This window comes from Zingiber officinale, chromosome 7B (genome assembly GCF_018446385.1).
Source record: "Zingiber officinale cultivar Zhangliang chromosome 7B, Zo_v1.1, whole genome shotgun sequence".
Lineage (NCBI taxonomy): Eukaryota > Viridiplantae > Streptophyta > Magnoliopsida > Zingiberales > Zingiberaceae > Zingiber > Zingiber officinale.
Window position 1 is genome coordinate 118,817,740 of NC_055999.1, and position 22,243 is coordinate 118,839,982.

A 22,243-nucleotide genomic window follows, 5' to 3' on the forward strand; every position below is an offset into this window, starting at 1 on the left:
GTCATTCAATCTGTTTGACTCGTCCAATCCACTTGACCTGCCTGTTAATCTATTATATAATGTTTGTCAAGTTTGATTCGACTCAGTTAAAGTAGCTCTCTAACATGGTTTACTCATCTCGGATAGGGGCGAGCAAAAGTTCAATTGAATCGGATTAATCGATAGAAAAGTTTGGTTTGCTAATTCAGAAATTCTGTGATTATGTCGGTTAAATTGGTTTGGTTGTGGTGTTAAAAAAATTGAATTTGGTTAAATCGATTAAATTAAATTTGGTTATGCTTGAGCAGGAGGAATAAAGACTTTAAAATTTTTTATTCTGTAATTCGTGATTTTCTTTCGAATTTCAATTTAACCGTTATTTTTATTTTCGATCAACTTTACTTCCATGATCGAGTTTATTTTAACACGATTAAAGTAGCTCGATTAAAGTAGCTGGATTAGGTTTAATTGTCTTGGACCATTTCGCTAGTGTCCTTGTCTTTCTCCTTTCGGGCGAACGAGGACGGCACAACAAACTAACGCTGACCTCGGAAGGGTTTCTTTTATATATCTCAGATGTCATGGATCTTTTTGTAAGTTCCCACTGGAGGGAGGTCGGTTCTTCATGGAAAACTATTTTTAATGATATTCTACACTCTTTCGAATCTAAGAATAACCTTTGGGGTAATGTACAGAAAATGATTTTGATGTGAAGATTTTGATGTGAAGAGAAGAGTTGTGGTATAATGATTTTGTATTGAAAAAAATATTTATCTTGTAACTTTACATTACATGACTTTTATACTATTGAATAAAAACTCTTAGATCATACATCATTAATCAGATAAATGAACTTACATTGATGCATGAATTACAAAATTTATTTTTCACTTTGTTTATGTACATCAAATATTTATAGTTTATGTATTCAAGTTTAATTCAACTTCTAGTATGGAACATAACATAAAGTACGATTATCCATCGGCCTAAGCTTCCTAGCGGAGCAACCGTGTTAAAGTCTTGGTTGAGTATTTAAGTGGAGCATGACTCTCATGAGCAGGAAGTGACTTGTGAAGGTCGACTACGGTGTCTAATAACGTAAATATTTTTTGAATTTATTATGGTGGTCGGTAAAATTTTTTTATAAGATCAGATCGATCACTTCTAAAATTGATCGACTTGAAAAGTCGAATACTTATATTATCAAATAATAATAATAGTAACAACTATAGTTAATTATGACTATAATATAGTCATGACTAGTGTTATCTTAGTTAAAATAGGATATTCCTTGGGTACATTTTACAAGAATTATGATTCAGATCTCCTGCCACGTGTTGACTCGAGTGTGAATTGAAAATTCAGGGCGAACAATTTTGCGATAAAGGATAACGTTTGAAGGTAAAGTGAAAACTATCCTTAAATTTTTTTTTTTGCGAGGGCTTAACCGTAAAACGCCTTCTCGAGTCATAGTCATGTGGAAAAGCAAGCTAAGGGACTAAGCGAGGAAGGCCGAGCACCAATCCTTCCTCTTTCTCCTTGTTCGATCCCGACGGTTCTTCTCAAGGAGCTGGAATCTTCGCTGAGAGACGCGGAATCGAAGAGGACTGCTCGATAGTTCGTAGGCGCATTCGGATCATTTCGTGGTACTGTGTTGTTCCCGTCAGTGACTTTGATCAGGCGAGCGATTTAGAAGCCTCGTATCATTTCGTGGTACTGTGTTGTTCCCGTCAGTGACTTTGATCAGGTGAGCGATTTAGAAGCCTCGTCGATGATGTGCTTAGCGTTTGGTTCGCGTCGTACGGAGCGGAAGGGTTGAGTGCTTGTAGTCGTTGCGGCTGAAGGCATGGCGGCGGCGGCAGATCAGGGGAGGACAGGCAACGCCGAGAGGGTCATCGAGCAGGTAAGGGTTTAGGATAATTTGCGTGGAGCACTGTTCTTTCACTTTGTTCGGTCGCAAAAATTGAATTTGGGGTGAGATGTTACGCTGATTAGTGTATTATTCACTGTAGTTTTTGTTGCCAACGCTGCATTTGCTTCACTGTAAATCAGTAGCATAAGATTGTGGTTGTCACTTGGACTTCACTGTTTTGTTTCAGGTTCGAAAGATTAGTAAGCTTTGTAAGAACTTATTGAGTGCATTGCCCTTTACTAGAATCTATGTTAAAACCAATGCTCAGATTTTAGTGCTTAATTCAATAACCAAAGTCCTAGCGCCTCAGGCCTTCTTGTGAATGTTTGCTTCATTTTGTCTCAGCTAAAATAGGTACTGCTTAACATAGTTCAGTTTAACAAACTAAACCAACATTGTTTCAAGCATTAAACTGAAATCATTCAGTATTGTGTACCAGGAAGTTCTTCAAAAACAGTAAATGAGGGTTCTTGTTTATGCTCATTGTATGATGACATGTTATGAAGTAAAAAAAATTGAGTTAAGCAGAGATGACCTGCAAACTTCATCAGGACACTGCCATGAGCAAGACAAGGCGTGAGTTTGAAATAGAAGGAGCAAATAAATATATAAAATAGGGGTTTTGCAAGCCAGTGGCGAGATTTGTTAAGGTAATTATGATGTAATCATGATACGAAACATCCACAACAACCAAAATCTTATGTGCTTGTTTGCAATATTTTTTGCATAGAAGTTTTTTTAAAAGTTGAAGGTGAATCATAGTAGTAATATCCAAGGCTCTTAGGACATTATGAACTTTGCTGGTTTATTAATTGCACAACATGGTCTAGAGAAGAATAAAATGAATGCTTACTAGAATGGAATACAAATTCAAAGGCCCAAATGATTATTTTAAAGTTTGAACCAAAAGGAACTAGCTGCCTGTTACTGTAGCATTTGTCCCTTCTAATTAGAGTCTTTTGAAGTTATTCTTGTTGGAAAAATAACTAAAAAGTTTGCGAAAGCTTTTGCCTATGATTAGCAATGTCTGTCCACGGTAATTTGTTGTCATTCTACTCTTCTGATCAAAGGAAATACTAATCAATCAAACAAATTAGTTCATTGATCAAGAGACATCAACCTTCATTGCTAAGTAGCTATCGATCTGATATTCTCATTTTGGATGATTGACTGATTGATGATTTATCAATAATCAATTACTGTCATTTGGTTAATTCGATGACTGAATTGGATGTCTTGGAGGCTCAATTGATTTGGCTGGATCTTGAAACTAAATTGATATCAATTTGGGGGATTTAGTTGTTGATTCGGGGGATAAATTATCACTGACACAACAGCTCTGAAAGACTATCAAAATTGAATAGCAAATGCATGCTAAACTCACACTGTATCAGTTAGTAAAGTGCTCCATTCTGTTTATTCTGGCACCTGATGAATTTGTCATTTACTGACACATTTCCCTTGGAATGTTCCATATTATCCATTGTGGACTATTACAATTTACAACCAATTTTAATAGTTTTGTTTGGATTTTTGTGCACCATGGCTCTCCAATTTCAAGATGATCAAAGCGTTTATCATTTATGGACACTTCCAATTTCCAACTAATTTTAATGGTTTTGTCTGGTTTTTTGTGCATCAAGGCCTCTCCAATTTCTGGATGATCAAATTGTTTTACTGTTGAAAGGATAGAAGATGAATGACACAGTTCTTACAGGATATAATATATTATTATATAAAATTAGCCCCATGAAATATATATGTATATATGCACTTGGTGCATAGCATCCAAATATTTCTTGCTGATATATCTTTTGAAAACGTCTAAACTACTTTTGTTCCTCTTTTCAACTTTAAATGGTCTTTAGATCTGGCTGACTTCCTATTCAGGCATAGGAAGCTATCGGCCTCTACCATACTATTTGCCTATTCTGATTGAACTTTAACTGGCTGACCAGCTAAGGAAGTTGGCCACGGGCCCATTCTACACAACATTAGAATCCTAGATTTCTCTTCCAGCTGACTTGAGTTCTGCTAACTCATAGACATGCCCATCATTTCAGCATTATTTATCACCACTCTTTTGATCAGGTAATGTACATTTACGCATCATGGTGTAATATTGGGAATATTTTTCAAGCTAATGAATTTGTGATGGCTGAATTGTGTGTGCCTACATTTTTCTTATAATCTTTCATAGAAATATATGAGCTTCTTCCTGAGCTATGCCTTTATATGGCTATGGTTTGAGAGTAAATGGACTTGTCTTGCACTAAAAAAATTAGGATTTTCCTCCATTTCTGACAGGCTATAACTGCATTGAAGAAGGGAGCATACTTGCTAAAGTATGGACGCAGAGGAAAGCCAAAATTTTGCCCATTCCGATTGTCCAATGTAAGCTCTATACCCACCTATGCACAACCAATCAGTTTTTGACATTTCCAATATGCTAACATATTGTCTAGTTGCACATTAAGATATCCTTCCTCTCTTTCTGTGCTTCTTGGACAAAAATACTTGTCAAACAGTTGTAGTTTAGCAGTAAAGAATACAAATGATTTATCACTACCCAATTAATTTTGTTTAAAGTTTGATATAACTTTTTGTCTATCCAGAGTTAGGATAAACAATCAAGGTTTCATGCTGTATAATAATTATTACTATTATCTTCTTTTGTGCAAGCAATTAGACTTGAAATGTCATATTTCATTCTTGTTTGGTTGTAGTCCAGGATTGAAAGCGTGAGGATGAAATCTGATTCACGGACAATTAAATTGGAGAATGGATCATACGGACTGGTGAATATAGCAACAGACAGAAAATTTAAGCCTTCAGAAATTATGCCTACAAATAGAAAACAAGAAATATGACATACAAAAATGTGAGTATGGAAAATGAGTAAGTTGTCACGATCACAACTAATCATCCAAAAAAATATTGTGAATAAATTGACATGATTTACTCACATGCTTAGTACTAAAAGAAAATTGAGGATTATAGTTTTGAAAAAGAGTGGTGGAAATTACAAAAGTATCAACATTGTGAAAAATTGATGGAATCATGTGCTCGACTGGGAAAATATTTCAGTTTGTAAGAAATAAACAGATGAAGATAAGGATGCTGTACAAACTAATTAACCAACAAATGAAAGTTTTTTGAAGATTAACAATCCACAACTGACAGTCATTCTACTTTTCAGATGGAATGACCTGCAACTAACTAGATTACCAACATCAGACATGTATATTCAGTATCATTTAGCTGGATAGTTGTTTACTTCACTTCTCTCTACCCTCATTAATGTGTTGAAGTGGGGCAAACCCCAATTCATCCCAAAATTATTACTCACTTTGGGAGAGATGCCTCTACTAGAAGCACAACCATAATACACACTTGGTCCTGTGGGATTGTGAGGTGGAACACCCTCTATTTTGGTGGGCATGGACCATGCTCAATTTCGCCTTTTACATCCCATCACGAGAGTTGAGGCTATAGGAATAAGTAGACCTAGGATTTGCCCACATGCGACCATCTTGCTCAGTAATTCTTCGAGGTTCTAAGCACATCAAGGTTGCTCTCATGTAGCCATCAAGCTTAGATATAACAACTGAGGCTTTAATAGCATGTGGAAGTAGGGATGTAACAATCCATGAAACACTTTGGAGGAGACACCTCTTACTATAACTAGGATGTACACACTTAAGCCTTACGACACTATTATTGGGATCACAAGTGTCTCTGATACTATTGGATGAGGTTAGAGATTGCTTTAACACCACTTGCTAGATTTTGATACCTCAAAGCACAAACTTGTAGATCCAAATCCTGTACTGCTAGAATGTGAAATAAACTCTGCCATAAGTCTACATGATAAAACCATCATAGCACAAACTTGTAGATCCAAATTCTGTACTGCTAGTGCTTACTGCACAGAATCTTCCATGTGGGATTTGCATTTTATATGCTTATATTGTGGAGAGATCCATGTCCCTGGGTCCTAGAAGTATCTTCATTGGAACTCAAGGGCTCACAAGACTGCCTAAAACCCTTCATCTTAAATTGTGAGAGAAAGTAAACCCTTGAGTTTATGTTTGTGAGCTTTTTGTGATAACTTTATTTCACAACCAAGTAGTTTTGGTCTCTCTCTTCCCCTCATTCTTTCATGGCTGATATTTTTCCCTCAGTTGGGAGGACACCCTGATGGAAGACTCATACCTTTCTCCCTCACAAAATAATCATATTAATAGCATTTTCAATCATATTTAACATGTATTATTCAATACTATTAAGTTGTCAACTATACTTATCGGGTATTATTCATTATGATTCTCTGCGCAAATCTGTAATTTGTAGGATGAGTCCCTGCTAATATGGTTCTCAGGTAAAGAGGAGAAACACCTCAAACTAAGCCATGTGACGAGAATCATTCCTGGACAACGCACTGTAAGTTTCTTTCTCTGATATGAATAGCATTGAGCAATAGAAAGCTCCATTTAACACCTATAGGCTTTTGCCTCTTTGGAGAGAAAATAGGAAAAATCAAGTGACACCCAGTAAATATAGTAATACTAAAATATAAACTTACTGTAAGTCCGTTGGCATATATATTTAGGATTTTTTTATGTACAACCCTCAGTCAAATACTGAGAAACGGCGCCATAAGATTTTCTCTTGCTGCTTGTTAAAGTCTAAAAACTCTTTTTAAGATTTTAATTACAACTCTTAGTTTCAATTTTTCCAAGGGAGTTCTGATCATTATTAGACAATTGCCATGCAAACAGTTGAGAACTAACAAGCTTATACTTTGCAGTCCTAGGCCTCTGTCAATTCCTAAAATTGAGATAAAATGAACTAAAAGAGTAAGTGAATATATGCAGTGATATCATGTTAGCTTGATTCCTAAGAAGAAAACGCCCATCTTGCATCGTGGCTTTTTCAATCAATGGGAATGAAACATGTTTAGGCATGCACATTTCAATAATATTCTATGCTAATAGTCTAATTTTCTCATTTATGGTTTCAAGATAACCTTAGGTATCCCCTCTACCTATATACAAGTATTATTACTGACTAGAATATTATAAGTATTCCCCTTACACATTACATATTTACACATGGGCCCATGGCACCTAGTGAGCTTATAGCACTTCCTCAAGTTATTATACATTGTAGAGACCAGCTTGTTACAAATCTATTTAACATCAGCTCTTGACCCTATTAATCATTCAGTCATCTTCTAGCTAATCATTTGAAGTAACAAAGATCTAATAATTTCATTAAATTGCAGCTTCACTCTGATGAAGTGACAATCAATCTCTGCATGCTCTTTGTTTTCTTATAAAACACAAAATTTGAGACTACATGAATGAGAAACTTTATGCATCCCACAATACTTCCCAGAAGGAAAAGAAAATTTTTTTCAAGTGCCATCAAACTGTAAAACATTTATATTGTCCACGGTCCACCGTAACCACTAACCTTGTAGAATATGAAAGTGACTCTTAACATATTTCTAAAAATTGGCTGAGAAGATAAAGAAGAAACAAATGATTTAGGTGACAACAAGACATAGAATACAAAACAAAAAAGAAGATGTGAGAATCGTGTCATAAATAGGTCATGTCATTTGGATTAAAAAAGAATATAAAAGAAAAAAAATATTCTTATAAAGTGTAAGATTGACTAATTTTATAAGGTTCACTTTAAAAGTTAAATTATATGACATGAAAGTTATTGATATTTATAAAATAAACTATTTTTATAACAAGTCACTTCATACCAACCCATTTATATATTTTGGTAATGTCGTATCTGTTAGGACCGAAGGAATTTTAGATATTTCCAAAATGATATAATATTGTCCACTTGAAGTCTAATCCCTCATGGTTTTGTTGTTGAGCTTTATCCAAAAGGCCTTATATCAATAAAAATATCTTTCGCTTATAAGCCCATAATCTTTCCCATGTGTTTTCAATGTGGGACTTTGTTTGCAACCTTACAACCCCAACAATCCCTCTATCTAGCGAAGGACCACAGGCCCCCAAGTGGAAAACCTATCTGTTTGATGTCCGATCCTTGACCCACTAAGTATTCTTGCCTCTCGGTCCAACTGACCTACTAGGTTTTCCTGCCCCTCTGTCTACCGACCTACTAGGACTTCTTTGCCCCTCAGTCCAACTGACTTACTATGACTTCTTTGCCTAGCCATAACTAGGACTTCTCTGTCTGGAGTATGATCCTCTTGATCCAGACAACGCCCTCTTCCTTTGTTCTATTAGACCATAGCTCTTGTGCACATCGACGGTTAAACCTTCTAGCAGTCCAGACTCTGATACCAATTGTTAGGACCGAAAGTATTTTAGATATCTCCATAATAGTATAATATTATTGTGTACGGTCTAAGCCCTTATGATTTTATTTTTGGGCTTTATCAAAAAGGTCTCGTACTAATGGAAATATCTTTCTCTTATAAGCATCTTCCCCTTGTTTTCAAGTTGGACTTTATTTGCAACCTTGCAACCCCAACAATATAACTTTTGACCATGACACATTATGTGCATTCCTTGGATAATGGTAATAAATGGCTATTCCTTTCACCAACTAAGAATTACTGTAGGTCTTTGGAGGATCAACCCATACCAAATATTGAGAACGAACAACAAAATAATTAGAAAAGCAAGACTAGCACCAAAATTCCATGGCCGCCACAACTGTTTTGAATAGTTTAGTGACATCAATAGTTGAAATGCTACATTTTTATAAAACCATTTGGATCATGTAATTACACCTGAATTCTTGACTTGCAGGCAATTTTTCAAAGGTATCCACAGCCTGAGAAGGAATGCCAATCATTTTCTCTTATATATAGTGACAGATCACTGGATCTTGTAAGTCAGTCAAGTCTTCTGATCATTTTCTCTTATATCATGGTTTATATATATTTTCTTCTACTCGCGTTTTCTTGTTTGGTTGCATGTTGTTTCATTCAAATAGTAGTCATTTTTTCTATACAAGATATGCAAGGATAAAGATGAGGCTGATGCCTGGTTTGCTGGTTTAAAAGCATTGATGTCACATAGTCATCAGCAAAGAAGGAGAACAGAATCTAGAAGTGATGGAATATCATCTGGTGCAACCAGTCCAAGGACATACACTCGAAGAAACTCTCCTTTGAACTCCCCTTTTGGTAGTAGTGATAGCATGGCTAAGGTGCTCTGCCAGTCCAAGGACATTCTTTTTTAATGTTTCTATCACGCAGGAAAATTCTAACTCATGCTTTATTCAGGATGGAAGTGACACTCTCCGATTCCGGAGTCCATATGAAAGCCCAACAAAGAATGGACTAGACAAATCATTATCTGATGTCATTGCTTATGCAGTACCCCCAAAGAATTTCTTGTCTTCTGATTCTGCTTCTGGGTCAGTCCACTCTTTATCTTCTGGGTATTCAGGTAGTATAAATGTGCATACGAGGGGCAGTTCCACAGATGCATTCAGGGTTAGTCTCTCAAGTGCGGTCAGCTCATCCAGTCAAGGCTCTGGTCATGATGATGGAGATGCTTTAGGGGATCTATTTATTTGGGGTGAAGGAACTGGAGAAGCAATTTTAGGTGGTGAAAGTCTTAGATCTGATAACTATTCAAGTATGAAAGTGGATTCTCTTGTGCCAAAAGCTTTGGAATCTGCTGTAATATTAGATGTTCAGAATGTTTCTTGTGGTGGGAGGCATGCGGCCCTTGTAACCAAGCAAGGAGAGATATACTCTTGGGGGAAGGAGTCTGGAGGTAGGCTTGGGCATGGAGTAGACGCTGACGTATCCCAACCGAAACTAATTGATGCTCTTGCAACCACAAATATTGAGCTCGTTGCTTGTGGGGAACATCATACTTGTGCTGTTACACTTTCTGGTGATCTTTACACATGGGGGGATGGTAAATCTGCACTTGGGCTACTTGGTCATGGAAATGAGATGACCCACTGGATACCAAAGAGGGTCAGTGGACCATTGGAGGGAATCCATGTTTCATCAGTTTCTTGTGGACCTTGGCATACAGCTGTTGTAACCTCAGCTGGGCAATTGTTTACTTTTGGAGATGGAACTTTTGGTGTATTAGGTCATGGAGATTGCAAAAGTGTATCAATACCTAGGGAAGTAGAATCTCTGAGGGGATTACGAACAGTTCGAGCTGCTTGTGGTGTTTGGCATACAGCTGCAGTAGTGGAAGTAATGTGTGGAAATTCAAATTCTAGCCACTGTTCTTCAGCAAAGCTGTTTACATGGGGTGATGGTGACAAAGGGCGTCTTGGACATGGTGATAAAGAGAATAGACTAGTGCCTACCTGTGTTGCAGCTCTGGTTGAGCCAAGCTTCTGTCAAATTGCTTGTGGGCACAGCCTAACTGTGGCACTTACAACCTCAGGCCATGTTTACACCATGGGCAGTGCAGTTTGTGGTCAACTTGGAAATCCAGAAGCTGATGGAAAGTTCCCTGTGCGTGTTGAAGGGAAGCTCCTTAAAAATTTTGTTGAGGAGATCTCTTGCGGTGCTTATCATGTTGCTGTCTTAACTTCAAGAACTGAAGTGTACTCATGGGGTAAAGGAGCTAATGGTCGATTAGGACATGGCGACACTGATGACCGAAATTCCCCAACACTGGTTGAAGCTTTAAAAGATAAACGAGTCAGAAGTGTAGTTTGTGGCACTAATTTTACTGCAGCAATTTGTATTCACAAATGGGTATCTGGAGTCGATCAGTCTATTTGCTCAGCCTGTCGCCTTCCATTCAATTTCAAGAGGAAACAGCATAATTGTTACAATTGTGCACTTGTTTTTTGTCATTCTTGTAGCAGTAACAAATCCCTTAGGGCTTCTATGGCACCAAATCCACATAAAGCATATCGTGTCTGTGACAACTGCTTTATCAAGTTAAACAAGCCCTTGGAATCTGATTCATCGTCTCATTCTGCTGCTAACACAAGAGGAAACATCATTCAGGGATTGACTGAAACGGTTGAGGATGATAAGTTGGATTCAAGATCAAACACTCAATTTCCTCTGTTTTCTTCATTGGAGTCCTTTAAACAAATAGATAATAGATCTAAAAAGATCAAGAAGTTTGAATTTATTAGCAGTCGTGTATCACCAATTCCAAATGGAACTCTGCGTTGGGGTGCCCTTAATATTTCAAAAACTTTCAATCCAACATCAGGAACCTCAAAAAAGTTTTTCTCAGCTTCTGTCCCTGGGTCAAGAATTGTTTCCAGAGCAACGTCACCTGTATCGAGAAGGCTCAGCCCTCCTCGTTCTACCACACCAACACCTACACTTGATGGACTTACTTCTCCCAGAATCATTTCTGATAGTTCAAAAAATGGAACTGACAGCCTCAGCCAAGAGCTTACCAGGTTAAGAGCTCAGGTAAATTTTCAATGTAGATCTTCTCTGGAGATATATTCTTGTTGCTTTGAGAGATATCCAGTATCACATGTGTGAAAAAGAAAGTACATGTTTATTTTAATTAATCTCGTGTTAAGAATTAGCTGTTTTCCACTCATTGACTTTGGAAATTTTTAAAGGTCAATCTCAATAGCCAAATTCAGCCTTTCTACTCATTCTTGATTTGAATATGGTTCTTATGTCCATAGAATTTCTGGTAAGTGCATTGTGCATGTCATTCGTCTCATGGGGCCTCTTGTAACATTCCAGACAATCATCTTTCTGTCTGTTATCCTAATTTCATGTGTTTTACTACATTTAAATTAAAATTCTATCCTTCCAAGTGCACGCTACTTGCTTGATTCTTGGCTCCAAATATTAAATGTCAGAGTTTGTTTTTTTAAGCATGCAAGTTATGCAAAACTTCTGCAACAACCGACTACAAGAGTCTGAACTTCATTTGCTACGTGTCCACTCACCTTAGTTAGAGCATCCGCAACGCTAATTCGTTATAACATCCATCACCTCATCAAAAAGCATGAGCCCACTGTCACATACTTATAACAACATATCTCTTTCACTCACATTCCTTTTAACATTAACACTCATTATTTATGGGCCCCACCGTCTACTCATTCATCTCTTTTACTATTTTTAAATAATATTAAAAATTTTATAATTTAAAAAAAACAATGAAAATAAAAAAAATTGAGAGAGAGAGTGTTCAAAGGTGTTCAAACCTTTGAACACTCTCTCTCCTCTCTCTTGTGAGTGGGCATTATAATGCCCACTCACAATGGAGAGGGGGTGTTAAATGGACATTATAATGTCCATTTAATACCCCATTGAGGATGCTCTTATAGATGTTGCAGTGGTTGTTTAGAAGGAATATTGCTAAAGTTGCTAATATTATTGACTGATAATTTTTGTGCTATGATCGTATATTGAAGCTGTTTATTTCTGTCTATCTGCATGATTAGTTGTCTGGCACATATATCACTTGCAAGTCAAGTCAGTTCAGAAGTAGTTATGGTAATCATGATAAGTTAACCTGAGATCATGATGCTCTCATTAGCTTGATTATAGTCAAGCCGCCACATTTTATGTGAACCAAGAATTGCCTGTTGACCATTGTAAGTAAATTGTTGGATTACTTATATTGTGCTTTTATTAGATATACTGATGTAACTTTCTCAAATGCTGGGCAATGGATGATTTCCATTTGTTTATTGTGGTAGTAAATGCAACATTGCATCTTTGTAACAAATGAATAGGTAGCAAACCTTACTCAGAAGGCCCAGCTTCAAGAAGTTGAGTTGGAAAGAACAACTAACCAATTGAAGGAGGCTATTTCAATTGCTGGTGAAGAAACCGCAAAATGTAAAGCGGCTAAAGAAGTAATCAAGTCACTTGCTGCTCAGGTAGATATGCACTTTCATTTTGTTAAATGATCACTCTGTCAAAAAGTATTATGCATGCATAAATGGGAATTCAAATCACAAGTGTCAGATTTCATGAGAGCCCATATCTTTGAGTATTTGGGATTTTAATCGCTGGTTAGGCAGTAGAAACAAGAGCAAAACATTTGAAAAAAAAAGTATTCCTGATATTTCTTCCTTGTTTTAATAGTTGAAGGACATGACTGGAAGACTTCCATCAGAAGCAGCTGCAACTTATAAACTCCCTCAATTGGCATCCTTCAATTCTAGTCCCACCTCGAGTGGTATCTCCATTGCAACTGTCGATCGATTAAGCAGCTCATTAAGTTCTCATGAAGCAGATGTAAATGGTTCTAGTGGTGTGCTAATCCCCAACGGACCAAGCCGGAATAATGTGGGTAACCCCGTAGCAAGAAATGCAAGCAAAGCAGTTGATCCGGATCCCAATCATGAGACGCACGAGAGACCTGAAACAGGTTGGCTTCAGGTTTGTCCAACTTATCTTTCTTTTAATGTATGTTGACCAAACAAGAATAACCAAATAGGCCCTTGCACATATTTTTTTTTTCTTTCAATATGGTAATATAAAATTATAACAACAAAATTGTAAGTATAGGATTAGGCATACACGAACACTATTCAAAGTGTAGAAGAGGTTTTCAAGTAAACTTTCATCTTTTATTTTCCCCTCGCATTACACATTGTGTAGTTATGATGTGTGTTTACGATGTTTGATGGTATGTGATTGCCTACAACAAATGTGGTAAGCAACTGTTATTCAATTTTCCTATGAACTTATGTTTATGCTTGTTGAACTATCATTTACGGCATCTTATACACCATGCGTTTCGTTGTTATGCAGTCCACGGTTCAGCGAGAAGCAAGCGGAACAATGGTGGGCCGAAAATCGAGTGAGAGTATATGAGCAGTACGATGTGCGGATGATTGACAAGTCCACAAATACAGCAACTGATGAAAATTCTCATTGAAGTTAACTTCAATAACATTTGCTTCTTTGGAGCCAAGCTAGGAGGGGACTAAGAACTTCTAACTTAATCAATTAATGCTTGTAAATGTCTGTAATTTTTTTACACCCTCAGAAAAGATTGGAGGGCCTATTTATAAAGAAATGGTTGTTAGTCACTATTTTTTTTAAAGAAAAAAGAAAACAAAAATCCCTTCAATTTTCTCATGTAAAAGGTCAAGTGTTTTGATCTTGGAGAATGTAAATCCTTTATTAGTTTTGCTCGGGCTGTGTTAAAATAAAATTAGCAATGACTTTTTGAAATTATGGAGTTAAATACTAACTTTATAGACATTAGATTCCTAGTGGTCAGACTCTTCTTCGGAGTCCCACGTTAAGGAGAACTAGGGATGCAAATGAATTGAGCACATTAGTGAGTTTTTCAAGTTGATATTATTAAGGTGAGATATTAATTTTGTATAATTTTTTTTTATTGTTATTTTAAACAAATTTAGTTAATTCAGTGGTAACTGAAATAATTAATTCGGTTAATTCAATTTTAGTAAAATTTTGATTTGATTCGATTAGTCAATACTAAATCGGTTTTCGATTAATTCGGTTAATTTATGGACCAAATTAACCGAATGCTCACCCATAGATATCAATTATATTTGATTTGTATTTAAAATTATTAAATTTGAGCTCAACTAGAATATGTTTCATATGGTTTTTTAGAGTCGAATTCGAATTTATAATATTTTATTCAATTATTTATAAGTCGTTCATGAGTTGAATTTGAATCGAATTTTAATTATTTTTATATAGTTAAATTCGAATTGAACTTTGGTTATTTTCATATAATTTATGCTCAAATTAAGATTCGAATAATTCGAATTGAATTCACTCGAATTTGAGTCATTTTTACTCTATAGTTCTATTCTATTCGAATTTTTAAAATTTGAGTTAAAATTATTTATATTTTTAAATTTCAAATTTAATATTAATATTGTGGATCGATTTTTTTTAATAATGTTTTTGAGCATTAAATATTAATTATAATGTATTTTTTATTATGTTTCGATATGTGATATTAGAAAATATTTTTAGTGTTTTTAATGTTTGTTAGAACTTACTGATATAATATAGGGAATTTATATATTATTATTTTTAAAATAATGTTAATGATTCTAAATAATTATATGAATTTTAAATAGCATTTAATAAAATTTTAATTTTGTTTTTAAACATCTTTTTAAAATAATAATAATAACAAAATAATAATAAATGGAATGAGTAGAATATTAAATTTTTTATATTAATTAAATAAAACTAATCGAATTGTTAAAAACAACAAATTTGAATGTGTGTAAGTCGAATTTAAATTAAATCTGTTAGATATAAGTAATAATTAAATTTTTATTTCAATATGTATTGAACTTAATCTCTAATTATATTATTTTTACATTTAAATAAATTTTATTATATTTGAGAAAAAGATTTATCAGAGTAGATTTATTTTTAGCAGCGAATTAATTTTTAAATAGAATAAAACGATTTAATCGGATTTTTAAAAAATTATAGATTTGTTTAAAAGGAATCTCTTTCTCCACTCTCTGTTTCCGGTGTTTTCTATCCCGCCGCCGCCCCGCCGCCTCCTCCTTCCTCGTCCACGCGCCGGCGGGCGTCTCCACCCGACGCCGCTTCTCTTTCTCTTTCTCCCTTCTCCTTTTCTTCCTCTCTCTCTTCCTCTCTTCCAGCATTAGATCTCTTCTGCAGCCCTAACTCCCATTCTTCTTCTCTTCTCAGCAGCAAGCAGCTTTCTTACCCCTTCCCCTTCTTCTTCCAGCTGCAAGAATCCCTTCTCCATCTTCCTCCTTCCTGTTTTCCAGAAACGGGGCCAGCATCAGATCATCTCCTTCACGGGTGCTGATTTCTTACCAACAACCATAGCAGCTTCCTCTTCTTCCGGCCAATAGCAACAGTTCTTGTTTTTATTTTACTCCAGCAACAGGTCATCAACAGGCGTGAGGAAAGTATCATTGGGTGCATCAACCCTCAGGCGAGACACGACACATTGTATTTTTATAGAAAAGGATCTTTGATGAATGTTTTTTTTATGATTATTTTAGCAATTGAAATGATATTCTCTAACGGAAAGTAAGATCAAATTGAAACAGCTTAAAAAGTTTAGGTATCAATTAGAAGCAGTAAGTGAGTTTTTTGGTTAGATTTATTTTTTGTATTTACTAGAACTTTTTTCCTCCCCGTGTAGGGCTTTGAGAACCTTTCTTCTTCCTTTGTCTACTAACATGAAGCTGGTAACATTGATCTCTCTCTCCCCCTCCCTCTCTCTCTACTGTTAGTTGTTGCTTAACCATTGGATTTTCTTGTAGACATGTTTAAGCAAAGGCAGTGGCTTCTACTATCCCCCCATGCACATCCTTCAGCTTGCCGGCTTTCGCTTCCTCCTCGAGTGCCCCATCGACCTTTCCGCCCTCATCGTATTTTCCCCGATCGCCGCCTCTGACTCCTCCCCTGCTTTTGGTCTTTTGCAAGGCCTCCCATGGTATAAAACCGTGCCTAGCCTCCACCTTTGGGATCCATCTCTGATTGATGTTGTCTTAATCTCTTCGCCCTTTGGCATGCTCGGTCTGCCCTTCCTCACCTGCAATGCCAAATTCAATGCTAAGGTTTGATTTTTTTTTTTTTATAGATGAGGTAAAAAAGGTGAATTTTTGTGTCATTTGGTTGGGTGATGTTCATTTGGCGTTATAGATTTTTGTGACTGAGGTGGCTGCAAGGATTGGGCAGCTTCTGATGGAAGATCTTGTTTCAATGCACGCTGAATTCGTGCAATGTTATGGTGCAGACGTTAGGCCCCATTTTCCAGAATGGATGAAATGGGAGGAGCTCGGAAAGCTTTCACCATTGCTGAAACAAGTCATTCTAGGTGAAGGAGGAGAGGAACTAGGAGGTTGGATGCCCTTGTACAGGTTCGAATTCTCTTATTTCTTTAGTTTTCGATTGGTGTTTAGATGATTTTAAAACTTGTAAATGTTAAAGGTCACAATCAGGAAACCACCTTTACATACTTAAAATACACTTTGTTGGCTTAATGTTGTTTTCTTCTGTAAAAAGATGTTTCACTTCTTTGCCATATTAATTTTCTTTCTTACATTATTTCAGTAGAAATTGTCTCACATTTTGTTATTGCAAGTGTATAGCTTTAATAAAAGTCAACCATATTATTATATGGCTCATTCATAAATTGTGTTTAGCTAATGGTGTATTAAATTTATGGTATGTTATCCTGTGGAGATAACTAAAAGAAAATCCCTTAGGAAATTGTAATGTGGTACTAATATTTCACACGTAACCTATTTTTTGCTTGGCAATGGCCATTGGAGTCATTTGATGAAAATCCTCTGTATATTTATTTGGGCGAAAGCTATCTTGCTGATGTTTAGTTTAATACAATTGAGGAAAGGATTGCTATCTAGTTTTTTCAAAGTTATGCTCATTTAAATTGGAGATAAAAATATTGTTAACAAAGTAAAGATGGAAGTGAAGTTCATATATTTACAGTCTTTAAATTTGCTAACCGTTAAGCTATTTTGAACATAGCTACTTTAGTGTAGAGTCATTCGTAATGGATAATAAAAATATTCCTTTTGTTCTGAAAAGTTATATTCAACTGTGGCTGTCTTATTCTTCATACTTAATGTGACATCTTTTTCTTGGTTATGGTCTTCACATATTAGTGCAGCAGATATCAAGGAATGCATGCAGAAAATTCAACCTCTCAAGTATGGTGAAGAAACTTTCTTCAATGGATCCATAATGTTGAAAGCATACAGCTCAGGTTTAGACATTGGAAGCTGCAATTGGACAATACATGATCCAAGATGGAGTATTTCTTATCTATCAAGCTCCTTATTCATGTCAGCCTGTTGGAAGGGTTTTGATTACATGTCTCTGCTTGGGAATGATTTAGTGCTGTTCTCAGATCTTTCATTGCTAAGTAGCATTGACATTACTAGTACTGAATCACAAGGAATTAGAGACATAAACATGACAGGAGATAGTGATTTTTCTCCCTTTAATGCTTCAACTTGCAGGTAGGTTTTCTTCAGCTATTTTTAACTTATTTTTGAGCCCTGGTCCTTTTTTGTGCAGTATCCATGTTTATGCTTTTCAGTAGTTCTTCAGCCTGCTAATATATGTTATAGTGCTGATACCAAGGATAAAGGACACCGCCTTTTACTTGAAACTGATGAGAGCTCTGATGAAACTGAGAAGACCAAGTTTATATGCTCTTGCATCATAGATTCTCTGCAAGGAGGAGGTTCAGTTTTGATACCGATGGGGCGTATTGAGACAGTAGTCTTACTCCTGGAGCAGATATATGAGTCTCTAGAGTCCTTCAATATAAAGGTACGTATTATCTATGGACAGTCTTTATCTCTCTGGTTGGAGAAATGTTTTGATGTTCCAGCCTTGAGGCATTTCTTGTTCACTTAAGTTGGATTTGATTGGACTAATATATATTTTCTGTTTGCTTTTCGACCATTAACTTGCGTCACATCTGGACTGATTACTGAATAAATATCATTAGGAATACTTGCATCTTATAATAGTCTACAGTTTAAAACATATTTAGTGGACCCAAGTATCAGTTTGAGCAGGATCCATTACTTCAACCAAAACATGATGCTGGTTTGTTTTGATTTCAGTTTATTTTGATCTATTTTTTGACAAATTCTAAATGGTATAAACCTATATTTGTTCGGCCAGTGTTGGCTCATTAAATAAAAGGAGAAAAAACAATTCCTAGTGGAAAAGAGATGGCATCAGGACCAGTTGCATGGGTTGGCAATGGCAAGATGCGAAAGGTGTGTTACATCATTCATTTGGAGGTGGATATGTATATTTTTTTAAAAAAGAAAGAAACACTTTTCTGCCTTAGTCTGCTAATATTTCAAGATAGATTTAAAAGGAATACAAGCCTAATGTGCTCAGCCTCTCACAACCTGTTGATTGTTATCCACATGAAGGAATAAGGATATGAAACACACACCTTTCCCTTTTTCTATGCCACACCAATGACTCCTTATTCCTCAAGTTCATCCCCCAACCATGCAAGTTGAATAAGCCTCACATTGTAAATCTGATATTCTACGGGGAAGAGAATCTATATCAACTAATCCCATGTTCAACATGAGTTGGATGATTGATGAAGGCTAGAACATGCTAACTGGAAATCAGAAGAGGAAAAACCAATGGCACAAGAAAGAAGAAATTACCTACAATGAGTGATTGGAAAGAGTTGGCAGCAGCAGGAGTTGCAGGAAATCTAGGGTTTGTGAAGAATTTGGTGCTGCCGTATTGGGTCAGTGAGGCAATAAGGTATGCAAAGGAGTCAGGTGCTTTTTGGAGAATGGGATTTGCTTGTTTCCATCTATGAGAATTGGAAAAATATTCTGGTTAAGAGGGGATCATTTAATTCCTTTCTGGATTAAACAAAATGAGGAATCAATTCGACCTGACTTGTATGATTCCATTCTCGGGCTGATTCTTGCATACTAAATGTACAACCTTTTAAATGGAATTAGTTAGGCTTATGAAAATGTTCAACATCCTATTTTACAGCACATTAACTTCTTTATCGATAATATACTTCTAGAAAAAATAGTTGCATTATATCCATTTGATTAATGGTATGACTCTGGCTTGAAAATAAGTTGCATCATTTATCTATTATAGGTTCCAATTTTCATGATTTCTTCTACAGCGGAAGAAATGTTGGCATATCTGAATATAGTGCCAGAATGCCTTTCTGAGCATCGCCAACAGAAGGTTGTAAATTCGGTTTGTTTGATTTGATTAACATCATTCAATCCCTGCATTTATGGTTATGTTTCTTTTTATCATTTTGCAGTTATTCTCAGGGGAGGCATTGTTTCACCACATCGAATTTAAGAAAGCTAAGAGGCTGCTTGTTTTCCCCTCGCTTTACACTTCTGACTTCCTGTGAGCCCTCTTGCACACTGTAGCAACCATATGCCTGTTACTAATTTCGCATTATGTGATACTTGCATTCTAGAGTTATATGCAATATAGTCTCAACTCTCAACATATGAACTCCAAAATCTTTAACACCGCATAGGAATGATGATCACATATAAATATTAGTCAGTTTTGGTGAAATAATATCCAGCCATGAGGACCTGACAGTTGATCCTTGTTATTTTTTTGATATGAATCTATTTGGGATTTTGCCCCTGTAGTTTGAACTTGGATGTTCTCGCAGCCCAATTGTTAAATGAGAGTGGTCCTTTTTTGAACCTAAATTTCCAACCCAAGGTTGTTCCTTGCTCTTTCCATGCAAGCCTTGCACTTTTCTATTGATCGGTAGACATCATCCGGATACGTGTAATCCTAATACAAACCACCATTTACAATCAGTGTTAAGTAGAACCGAAGTTGTGAGTTTCGACATTGGTCACTTGCTTCTCCTCTACATAATAGACATCAACAAATAACGAGAGATCTCCTGCCTTTTGGATGATATCTTGCACGATCAGGGTGATGTCAGTAGACAGAGAATCTCACAATATCGCTCCAAACTATGGTCAGGAGCACCTGTAGGGTTAAAAAACAACTGTCGTCAGATATCATGAAATGGGGGAAAACCAATGTCTCATGGAATTTTCTTTATTGAATTTTGAATATCATGAAAAATTAACATTCCCTGCTGTTAATATTGCATACCGGATCTGTGTTCAAGTTCTGTAGATGCCCATAATTATAATCCTGACTAAATTTCTATGAACAATTGCAAATTGGTTTCTGAAAATTTCAATTTCCGTCAAGGTATTTCCATCTTTTCAGACATGGAATCATGGATGAAACTTGTTGACTGTATCTTTCATTCTTTACGAGTTGTCATGCTATATTTTTTTCTTCTTGACGACGGTGTCTCATTTGAACCTCCAACCTTTCAGTTAGAAGCTTTTCAGATCTAGCTTACTTACCATTAAACCGAACGTCTGTTGATCTATATCGTTATTTTACATCATTTACTTTCCAACTCATGTAATTGATCTCTCACAGAGCTGCATGGCAGGAGCCCTGTGTAGTCTTTGCTTCTCATTGGAATCTTCGGCTCGGTCCAGTTGTCACCCTGCTTCGACGTTGGCATGCTGACGCAAATTCTTTACTCATTTTAGAGGTGCATATCCCACAAACTGTATTGGTTTAAGATATTTAGTTTCGATAATACATAGGCTCATGCCCTTCTGTTAAGTTCATAAACATGTACTATTTGCAGCGAGGAATTGATATCGAACTGGCCCTCTTGCCTTATACACCACTGGCAATGAAAGTTCTCCAATGTTCCATCCTTTCTGGGATCATGTGAGTACTTGAATCTTTATTCTCTTTTTATAATCTCAATCTTAGTCTTAAAGATGCATACAATATCTGTGAATACTTGAGATCGAGTTCCAAGGTGTTCTTTTTTATGTATCGGTATCAACATTAAGCCAACTTTTAACTGTCCACTGTTGGTCTAAATCTTCAGCAAGGTGGTTGTGTTTTTTGGGCAATAATCGAAAGGACATCTCTTTTTATTGGAATCATCAAGGGGCATCTCTTTTTTATCTTCTTTTTAATCAAAAGGGCATCTCACGCCATCGGCCCCCTTTAAAATGACACATCTCTCTTTGAGTAGCATTATTATCTCCTATCACATGCACTAAATGGTGAACCATTTGGCAGTCTTATGAATAAGATAAGTCCGCGTTGTAGCAATTATGAAACATGTAGCAGTTAGTGTTTTATTGATGTTACACTGCATATTTAACTTTTTAAAAAATATTCACATTATTGCAGCTACGGTTTCGTAGTTCTGTTCACCTAACATTCATATTGTAGTAACTATGAAATTATAGCCGGTACAATTCAGATTTATTCTGTTCAACAACATTTACTAGAACCTTGTTTTCAGGCAACACACGTCGATCAGTGCTTTTCTGTTTCAACTGTCATTTTTTTTTCTTCATGTTCTTCATTTGCTTTCCGAATCGAGTAATAGAGGATTTTCTGGTCGCAGGATGCACAAAGTACAGCCGCTTTTGGAAATCCTCCAACCCAAACTTGTTCTGGTAAACATCTACATCTATGCTCTTCGGCTTCTGACTGTCATTTGATTTTCCTTCATGTGTTTTTCCTATGCAGTTCCCCGAAGATCTTCGAACGCAGTTGCAGGCGCAGGTGAATGACTCGCCGCCATCATACTTGTACTACACCGAAAACGTTCCATTGCGAGTTCCGAGTTCTTCAAAGAATTACGATGCCGTGCTGGAAACTGATCTTGTGGTTCAGCTTCGGCCCCGTAAACTGACACAGCAAAACCTGGCCATTGCGAGACTGGGGGGAGGTATTCGGTTGAGGGAAGGAAAATATTTCTTATCCACATCTAAAGTTCAACTCGGGTCTTCAAATGAGAAGTT

General features: G+C 36.3%; 1 protein-coding gene and 1 pseudogene across 2 annotated transcripts; both read left to right on the plus strand.

Moving 5' to 3' along the window:
* Positions 1-1,449: 1,449 nt before the first annotated feature.
* LOC122007231 lies at positions 1,450-14,034 on the plus strand (annotated as a pseudogene).
* Positions 14,035-15,335: 1,301 nt separating this feature from the next.
* On the plus strand, positions 15,336-21,146 carry LOC122007232 (integrator complex subunit 9-like). Of its 2 annotated transcripts, XM_042563048.1 has the most exons (10): positions 15,336-15,789; positions 16,003-16,048; positions 16,124-16,420; positions 16,506-16,723; positions 17,492-17,848; positions 17,960-18,164; positions 19,494-19,586; positions 19,669-19,760; positions 20,857-20,961; positions 21,061-21,146. In XM_042563048.1, exons 2-9 carry the CDS (start codon positions 16,040-16,042, stop codon positions 20,867-20,869), a joined length of 1,284 nt encoding a protein of 427 aa, XP_042418982.1. In that variant the 5' UTR covers positions 15,336-15,789; positions 16,003-16,039; the 3' UTR covers positions 20,870-20,961; positions 21,061-21,146. The 2 variants fall into 2 exon arrangements, with proteins under 2 accessions (XP_042418982.1, XP_042418983.1); XM_042563049.1 differs by lacking the exons at positions 20,857-20,961; positions 21,061-21,146 and having other exon boundaries at positions 19,522-19,586; positions 19,669-19,761.
* Positions 21,147-22,243: the final 1,097 nt, after the last annotated feature.

Coding starts and splice junctions, on each gene's coding strand:
- LOC122007232 (XM_042563048.1), top strand. Junction 17,849..17,959: donor TTTAATGCTTCAACTTGCAG/GTAGGTTTTCTT, acceptor TATATGTTATAG/TGCTGATACCAAGGATAAAG. Junction 18,165..19,493: donor TAGAGTCCTTCAATATAAAG/GTACGTATTATC, acceptor TATCTATTATAG/GTTCCAATTTTCATGATTTC.